Source organism: Hakea prostrata, chromosome 5 (assembly GCF_041222555.1).
Source record: "Hakea prostrata isolate BN-2017 chromosome 5, UWA_Hpros_2, whole genome shotgun sequence".
Taxonomy (NCBI): Eukaryota; Viridiplantae; Streptophyta; class Magnoliopsida; order Proteales; family Proteaceae; genus Hakea; species Hakea prostrata.
The window spans coordinates 50,937,857-50,947,117 of NC_142604.1; the positions used below are offsets into that span (position 1 = coordinate 50,937,857).

Consider the following 9,261-nt stretch of genomic DNA (forward strand, 5'->3'; position numbering starts at 1 on the left):
AGTATTGACTTGATCGTAGGAGACAACCTCCCAATCAACCAAGGTCAGCCCGCACTCATCCCCTTGGTTATGTAGGTAACTCCCATATTATTGAAAATCAGGTCAAAACCATACACAACACTCTTTCTTAGAAACCATTTTATCCTTCACTAAAATTATATATTATATATATATATATATATATATATATCATTTATCATATCATACTATCATACTACTATTATAAAAGCATGAACTCAAAAGTCATGGCTACATTTTACTTCCCAAAATAGCCTCCTTCCCTAACTACATTAATATAATTAATTATGTCTCAAATTGTAAATTCTCATTTTATACTTCTAATAAATTTTCCAACTCATAAATTATGTAGCTTTAAATTCAATTAGTTTTATCCATTTTCCAAGACATAAGATTTTTAATTGTTTGAAAAAATCCATTACAAACAACCCCTTCATTGGCTGTAAGAGTGCAGCTAGAGCCTGTATTGATCTGTTAATTGTGGGTTTTTCCTAACTTATTACTGGCTTTCTTTATTGATTCTTTAATTGATCATGTTCTCTCTCACCACTCTTCATCTCTGTTGCTATTATGCTATTCTCTGAAAGGTATAAGGAGAATCTCAGGAAGAGAATACTGAAAACAAAAAATTAAGAAAGCCATCAAATGGGTATCAACAGAGTGACTTCTCTCACTTTATTTACTACCAGAATCTGATTCAAGTAGCTTGCTAGAGAATATGTGTTTCCAATGGGAAGAAGAGGTAGGGAGGGATTGATCCAGATACCATTAGACAGTAAAAAGTAAACTCCACTTCTCTTTTTTAGGTGGAAGAAGAGAATGTGATTGAAATAGATCTCTCTCTCTTACCCCTTTTGAAGTTCAAGCAATGTAGGGTACAGTCTCATGTATGGCTGAACCTACGATCTCTCCACTGAAAAATGAAGTTCTCAACCATTCTACTAATCCTCCATTGGCAGCTACTTGTGTTATAACACTAAACTTATATTTGGTTACTGATGTAGTTACCACTTGATAAAGATAAATAATAATAGACAGAGTTCAACCACAATCGGGTCAAGGACCCCGTTCGGGACTGGTTCAAAGGTTGAACCAATAAGTAGCGTAAATGTGAAGGAACCTGACGGTTATGGAAAGAGACGTGCTCCCGTTGAATTTGGGATACACGATTGTGCCATACATTGAAACTACAACTAACTTAAAAAAAAAAAAAAAAAAAAGTGGAAAATCCTACGATCAGACGGCTACCAAGAAGAATCTTGAACAAATCCAACGATAAAAAATAAAAGGTAAACCCTATATAAACTAAAGTATCAAACAAATCAAAGATATTTGAATCGTTTCCTTCCATTAACGTTATTCAATTAGGCTTTATAACTAGCCAGAACTTTGTGGTAATTCATTACTGACTATTACTGACTTAACTTTCGGAGGTGGCTTCCCACCACCTGAATCGGCCCACGTCTAACCTTGTTTTGCAGGCAAGCTTTAAGAAGAAATCATTTTTTAGACACATCACCACTAAAATGATTTTGTTAGTCATGTTTCTTTGTTCTGTTCAAATTTCCTCAATCCTACCCCCATGATATTAGAAAATGGCTAGTTGCAGAATTTTTTGTTTCTATGGTAAGAGCTAATTTTTTTTGTTTCTTTGGTAAGAGCTAATTGCATATTGGGTATCATAATAAATAAGTAAAATATAATGTTCCAAAGAAAAAAATATAGGTTCCAAAGATGTCGTGTTATATCTTATTGTATGTGCTGTCTAAGGTTGGAAACCATACTGTTTCAAATTTTGGTCTACACATTCAAAATTATTATTCTTTACACCCCTCCCCCCTCCCCAAAAAATAAAACCAAGATTATTAATCTAGAAAAGCTAATTCAACTTAATTTTTGTGTACCTTTATAATATATGGAGGAAAAAAACCGAATCCTAATTTCAGTTAGAAGAAAGCAAGCTTTTATGAAATTAATAATAATACAGTAGGGTTACATTATTATATAGTATTTCACTATTGTTTGGTGAAATAAATGTCATAATAACGACGTTGTAGTCTAAAAATGTAAAAATGCTTGTTTCTTATTTGAAAAATCAAGATATCAATTTTAATTATTTTATTTGACATACGGGGTTGTAAATTAGATAATTTTGTATTTTTATAATTGTTCCAAAGATGACCCTTTCAAGTCGTGACTATCGTAAGCAGAATTAAATGCATAACCCTTTCAAGTCGTGGCTATCGTAAGCAAAATTGAATGCAAGCTTCCAAAAAGTTTGATTCAACTCTATATTAGGAGAGAACAATATCCTCCCCTAATATTTTTGAGCCATACAGAAGAAGGTAGGGCACATATGGTATTCATTAAGAGCCTGTTTGGTGGTTACTTGAATCTAGAGATTTCAAATATCTCGGATTCATGAATCTAAAAATTATACTATTTGATTGTAAAAATCTCTAGATTCATGAAATCTAGAGATTCACCTTTTTACACTAAAAACGTGAATATGTAGATTTATGGGTAATGGGTGAAATCCAGAAATTTCAAAAAAGCTATACATTTAGGGCCTGTTTGGTTACATGAGTCTGGAGATTTCAAATATCTAGAGATTTCAAATCTATAGATTTCAAGTCTATGGAGTTATAATTTATAAAATTAGATGTTTGGTTGTGGAATGAAATTTGTGGATTCATCCTAAAAATTATTTGATCGATGGTTTTGTGTGATGTATGTTTTTGAAATCTCGGTTTCCCTACGCTATCTATTCGTTTTTAGTGTAAATATGAATTCTAGATTTCATGAATCTGGATTTTTAAACCACGGTTTCGATTCATGAATCCAGAGATTTGAAATCTCTAGATTCATGTAACCAAACAGGCCCTTACATATTCACAAAAATCACGTTGATCAAATAGTTTTTTATGATGAATCCACATATTTCATTCCACAACCAAACATTTAATTTTATAAATTATGACTCCGTAGATTTGAAATCTATAGATATGAAATCTCCAGACTCATGTAACCAAACAGACCCTTAAGTAATGATTCATAAAATTAATTGTTTGATTAACTTGAATCTATGAACTGAAACATGTTAATTCATCCTGATGTTAAGAATATGCAAATGTTTAGCATTTTTATAGCTTAAAAATGTCTACACAATTATATTTAAAGTATACATATTCACATTTTTAGTGTAAAAATATGAATCCCTAAAATTTCATAATTCCAAAGGAGATTTATACAATCAAATAAATATAAAATTATCCTCGGAAGAGCACATTCTTGATGAGGAGATGATCGAGGCTCGCTCCTTAACAAGTGTAGATCGTTCATTCCACGCTAGCGGTACGTACTACTCGGTTCTTGCACTAATCATGGAAGCTGAGATTTGGCGGCGTTCCCCATGTCGTCAAAGGCTTCAATCAAATCGTCTAACTGTTTGAAGATAATCTAGAAATTACGGACCCCACAATGTCAGCTGTACTATGACTGAGCTATGAAATTACACTTTCTAAATTCTAATTACAGGTGTTTTTCGGCAAGGTAGGTCCGGGTCCCACCTTTTTGATATGGGTCCCACTTTACTTGTCACTTCTTCCTCCTCCTTCACCTAGTAACGTCAGCCATCATCTTCCAAAAATCTGTGTGCTAGCTGTCATCCTCAAAAAATTGGAGATAATTAGATGTCTTTTGGTATTAATTTCCATTTTCATTTACTGATATTTTTCAAATTTTTTTTTACGCGTTTGGTATCCATTTTAAAAAGAACCCCAAATTAGAGCGAGCTTACCTTGGTTAACCAAAGGACAGGTACAAACTAGGGCTACGGTTAACGCGTATGCTGTGATGCATATGCTTACATTAACACCGTTTAGCATCCATCAGAAGACAGGGCCCACGTAGGATTGATTCGCAATGTAGACCATCAATAGCGGAATCTGAGAACCCACAAATCGCGCTCTTTTTAAAGGCTTGGTTTCCCTTGCTTCTGAGAAGGAGCGGACTATGTGATGGTCTCGCTTCCTTCCTTGAACCACAAGACAGAGACGGAAGAGTAATTTAACTCTTCAATCTCTCACTTTCATTTCACTCTTGAATCCGTGAGCAATCAGCATAAGAAATCACAAGCCCTGAGAGGAATGAAAACCAGTTGCTGTTCTTCTTCATGACGAACCATTTGCAGCAGAAGCAGCAGAAGCAGCAGAAGAGTCTCCTTTCCGTCCTTGAACTGTTTGTGGGAAACAAAAATGGTCTCACCTGCATCTTCTTGTTCCTGCTTTTCAACTCACTACCTTACGTCGCCGCAGATGGCGATACTCACTCGCCACCGCCAATTTATGGTTTGGCAGCCAATTTCAACCCTTCGATGGGTATCATACTCGTCGTCTTCATAAGTGCTTTCTTCTTCATGGGCTTCTTCTCCATCTACATACGTCAGTGCTCTCAGCCCAGAGGAAGCATTAACCCTGACGGCGTGCATGGCGGAGCGTCACGAAGGGGAAATCGAGGTCTCGATCCTGCCGTCATAGAAACTTTCCCAACTTTCCCCTACTCGTACGTGAAGGATCACAAATTGGGTAAAGGAGCTCTAGAATGCGCCGTGTGCTTAACCGAATTCGAAGACGCCGATAAGATCCGATTGCTACCCAAGTGTGACCATGCGTTTCATCCCGACTGTATCGATGTCTGGTTTTCTAAACGCACAACCTGCCCAGTTTGTCGCGCTAACTTCGCCCCGGTACAAGACGAAACACCGACGACAATCGCGCCGGTACGAGACATAGAAACCGGCGATCCGGATTTGGAAATTCCCTTGTCGGATCCGGCGAACGAGCAACACTCGGTTCATGGAACAGATGAAGAACCCTTGGTGGTTCCAGTGGCACCAGACGTAATTAATCAGATTTCAATGCAGAAACGTCCAGTGAGATCAGGATCGACGAAGCCGAGATTCACGGGGAGATTTCCGCGGTCGCATTCAACGGGTCATTCACTGGTCCAACCTGGAGAAGATCTCGAGCGGTTCACCCTCCGGCTACCTGAGGATGTGAGGAAGCAAATCATGAACATGAGCCACCTGAACCGAACTAGTGTTCATCTGAACCGGACTCGCAGCATGATGGTGATATTTCCGAGGTTAGGAAGTTCTAGAAAGGGTTATCGGACGACTGGAGAAGGTAGTAGCAGAGGAAGGAGATCAGTGGCGACCGGCGAAGGTAGTAGCAGAGGAAGGAAACCTGAAGGGTGGGTGTTATCTATTACACCACCTTTCTTCATGAGGGCGGCTTCTTCTTCTTCTTCTTGTGGGTCACCAAAGACAACAACAGAACCGTTTACGTCAGTGACTCCTCGGGCTGGATCGTTAAGGTCGCCATTGGGAGCGAGAACGAATCCTGACGGAACTGAGTTGTCATCCACTCGTCCACCCATTTGACTGACTTCTCTTTAATTCATTTGATTTTTGTTCTAAAGACACTTTAATTTATTCTCTAATTCATGGAATGGAGCCAGGAAATGGCGTACGAATTTTGACTTTTTTTGTTTAGGATTTATTTAAATTTCTCTGTGCAAATGAAAAGGACGTGTGTAGAATCTAGCCCATGATGTAAGCTGTTGACGAGGTGAAAATTTATATTAGTGGCCTTCATGTAGGAATTTTTTTTTGAACAGAAACTTTTAAACCCACACTTATCCCTCGCAACCGTGTATTGTTCGCCTTGACGAAGAACTGACTTGCAATTGACGGCTTTGTTTCGTGTGCCACACTAGTGCAAGTGTGCAACCATTCAATGTGAAGTGTGCGTTGGAGTGGGGCGTGGTGCGACGGTTGTGGCCCTCCGACGTGCCGAGCTGCGGGGCTTGTAATTATGGAGGAGACGTGCGATGGTGACTGGTTTGGGGCTGAGACTGAGAGCCCATGAAAGTATTTCTTGTCTAAAATATTTATGTCTTTTAGTTTAAGATGATTCCAAACTCTTGTATCTCTTTTCTACACAAAAAAAAAAAAAAAAAAAAAAAAAGAAAAAAAAAGTTCTTGTTTATCTCATCACAATTCACAAGTTGCAATTCCATTTGGTTTTCTTTTTGCTGATTTAGAATTGTTTCATTTTGAAGGCAAATGCAGCCGGGAAATTATTTTATGAACCGGAGCCCGGTGGCCTTATTATATGATAAGGATGAATACAATAAAATTCCTTAAAAGAAAAAACCAAAAAAAAAAAAGAAAAACTTAATTCAGTATTAACCTTTACTAGTAGGGATCAAATTTCCTTCTCAAGCCAAAAGGTCATATCTTAGGAATCTATATGACATGATTTGGAAAAAGGGAAATTCCATAGCAAAGTGGAGCAAGAGTAGCTCAAGACATGTCATTAGCTGTAATGTCTGACTTGCCATGGACACAACCTTCCAAACTAGAGTGCAAGCAAAATTGTGTTTACATCTCTCAAAATGTGGCACAGAGACTTTGCGACATACCATACTCTCACAACTCCTTTGCAATTTGATTCGGTCATCACTCCATGTAGCCTTACATTTACACAAGTCATTAGGCCTTCACGAACAACTTGGGCTTTTCCAACTAACATGGAGTAGTGGGGTACCGGCACAGAGATTGGAGAGAGCCATCTATAAAGCACCGAGGAGATTGCAGACCACACAGCCGATGCCACTTGATGTTGAGTCATCCTTTCCAGCATAGTCATGGCTGAGCTTGATCTTCGAAGGCAGTCAGAAGACTCTGAACATCCGTAACCACGGGCTCGCACCTCGTACCTAATGGTGGTTACCTATAGAGGATTGAAGGTATTCCAAACTGGGCTTTAAAGGGTCTGGTTATCACCTCCTTGGCTGCTTGGTAGCATATATAATATCAACATGCATATGTAAAGAATCTTATATATAGGATGAGGTCATCGATGATTACAAATTGCTGTAATTGTAGTGCAGTGAATCACAAGGAAAAGCTGAAAGGCAACGTTTGAGATTGTGTTCTCATGCAGGTCCATATTATTCTAGTCTAGATCAGGTCATTGAACGAGAAAATCCAAGATACTTGGTTTTCTGTTCTTATCGAAGCATGGATATTATGATTTGAAGGCGTTTCCCACGCTGTAGCCACCAAAGAATAAAAAAATATGAGTTGCAGGTCAAACTTCCCAATCATATATATATATATAAGAGTTGTAATAATCCTAAAACGTGAGCCAGCCACCATAGTTACTTGTGTCTTACTCCATTAATTTTGTAAACTGGGTATCGACATTTTAACAAGAGGTAGTATCACAGATGGTTTCTGCAGTTGGTTCTCTCTGTGTTGTTTCACTTCTCTGTTAGTTCTGCAATTCACAAGCACTCAAAGCTGGAAGCCAAGAGGAAATCAAAGAAACAGCAAGAGGGTAGGAGTATCAGTTCCTTCCTTTCCCTCATGACGAACGAAATAATGAATCGCCACCATTCATTACTTGACGGGTTTGTGCGTATTTTAGCCTTCAAGAATGAACTCTGTTACATGTGCTTGTTCTTCTTGTTCCTAACCTTACCTTACGCAGCATCACAGAACACTGGGAACAGTACTCAATGGCAATCCAACGATGACCCCTATGACTACAGCAGCGATTTTTTCAGCCCTTCAATGGGAATCGCACTCGTTGTCATCATAGTAGCTCTCTTCATCTTCGGCTGCTGCTCCGTCTTCTGCCGCAGTTGCAATGGTGAAAACATTGGCCTTCCCGGCATTAGCCTTCGTGGAATTAGCATTCACGGCAGAGAAGGTATGTCACGAAGAGGTCTCGATCCTGCTACGATCGAGACTTTCCCAACCTTCAGCTACTCATATGTGAAAGGCCACCATTTGGGTAAAGGAGCTCTGGAATGTGCAGTGTGTTTGAACGAGTTTGAAGACCAAGACACCCTTCGATTGCTGCCCAAGTGTGACCATGTCTTCCATCCTGAATGCATCGATGCTTGGTTATGTAATCGAACAACTTGCCCTGTCTGCCGGGCTAACGTAGCTTCTGCAACTGGGTTTTCTGTACATGACATGGAAGATGATTCGGATGAAGAAATCGCGACATCAGGAGCAGGAGATGTAGAGAACCAACAAGTAACAAGCGAAGCACCAGAGGCTGTGGCAGTGGGGGCTGCAGCGGCGGAGCCGATAACGAAACCGGCGAGGGCGAAATTTATGGGGAGATTTCCACGGTCGAATTCGACCGGGCATTCTCTGGTTCAACCGGGAGAAGACATTGAGCGGTTCACCCTCCGGCTCCCAGATGAAGTGAGGAAGCAAGTGATGAATATGAGACAACTGAACCGGACTTGGAGTATGGTGTCGCTTCCAAGGGTAGGGAGTTCAAGGAAGGGTTACCGGACGACTGGAGAAGGGAGTAGCAGAGGTGGGAGATCGATGTGGGAGAAACCGGAAAACTGGGTGTTGTCGATGACACCATCTTTCTTAATGAGAGCACCTTCTCCTCGGTCATCGAAGATGACAGAAGAAGAACGAGCTCCGGCGACTCCTCCTCGTGTTAAACCCTTTAAGTCGCCGTTGAGAATGTTCAGCAAGGCCAATGGAACTGAATCGGCGTCGACTCGCCCCCTTGTTTGACTCGTCTTGTGGGAACAGTATAAATTTTTGGTTGCTCTCATGGAAAATGGAGATGCTCAGGGGGCCATATCCCATACAATTTCAGAAAAATTTACTTCAAATGGTTGAAGATTGAAACCCTGTAAAAAGTCATTTTCTTGTACAATTTTTCCTTTTTTTGCCGAAGGCAATTTTTTTGGTTTGTGAGAATTAATAAAGATTTGGGTAGTTCAAGATAGTGAAACTAAGTATCAACCCCATGGGTTTCGAAGAGTCTAATTAAACCCATGAATTTCTCAATAAGAATCCAAACATTGATATGTTTGATACAGATAGTTTTTGTAAGTGTAGGTCCCAAACTCATATAAGTGACTATATGAGTGTAAGGGCAACTTAGTGGTGAGGATATGGATTTCAAATTTCTTATTTTTGGAGTACCTGTATGCTATATAGTTAGGTCCAACAAATGATTATCGGATAGAATCCCAAGCCTCTATTTGAAGCAAGCATACTTGGGCTTAGGGTTGTAAGTGGATTAGATTTGGTACAATATCCACATACTATTATATTCAGACGGATTCGGATAATATCCTATCGGTTTTTTGTCAGATTCAGTCCGATTCGGATGATAGTCAGATAATTATTTT

The 9,261-nt window shown here is 39.3% G+C and overlaps 2 protein-coding genes across 3 annotated transcripts; both read left to right on the forward strand.

Moving 5' to 3' along the window:
- Window positions 1-3,989: 3,989 nt before the first annotated feature.
- LOC149016413 (E3 ubiquitin-protein ligase ATL6-like) lies at window positions 3,990-6,099 on the forward strand. Its single transcript, XM_089155763.1, has one exon. The coding sequence runs from the start codon at window positions 4,193-4,195 to the stop codon at window positions 5,459-5,461; it is 1,269 nt and encodes a 422-aa protein (XP_089011889.1). The 5' UTR covers window positions 3,990-4,192; the 3' UTR covers window positions 5,462-6,099.
- Window positions 6,100-7,239: 1,140 nt separating this feature from the next.
- Window positions 7,240-8,844, forward strand: LOC149016414 (E3 ubiquitin-protein ligase ATL6-like). Of its 2 annotated transcripts, XM_089156338.1 has the most exons (2): window positions 7,240-7,501; window positions 7,578-8,844. In XM_089156338.1, exon 2 carries the CDS (start codon window positions 7,661-7,663, stop codon window positions 8,633-8,635), a length of 975 nt encoding a protein of 324 aa, XP_089012464.1. In that variant the 5' UTR covers window positions 7,240-7,501; window positions 7,578-7,660; the 3' UTR covers window positions 8,636-8,844. The 2 variants fall into 2 exon arrangements, with proteins under 2 accessions (XP_089012464.1, XP_089012463.1); XM_089156337.1 differs by having other exon boundaries at window positions 7,240-8,844.
- The last annotated feature ends 417 nt before the right edge of the window (window positions 8,845-9,261 follow it).

Bases quoted from the DNA above. Each gene is read 5' to 3' on its own strand.
- LOC149016413 (XM_089155763.1), top strand. From the start codon at position 4,193: ATGACGAACCATTTGCAGCAGAAGCAGCAGAAGCAGCAGAAGAGTCTC.
- LOC149016414 (XM_089156337.1), top strand. From the start codon at position 7,454: ATGACGAACGAAATAATGAATCGCCACCATTCATTACTTGACGGGTTT.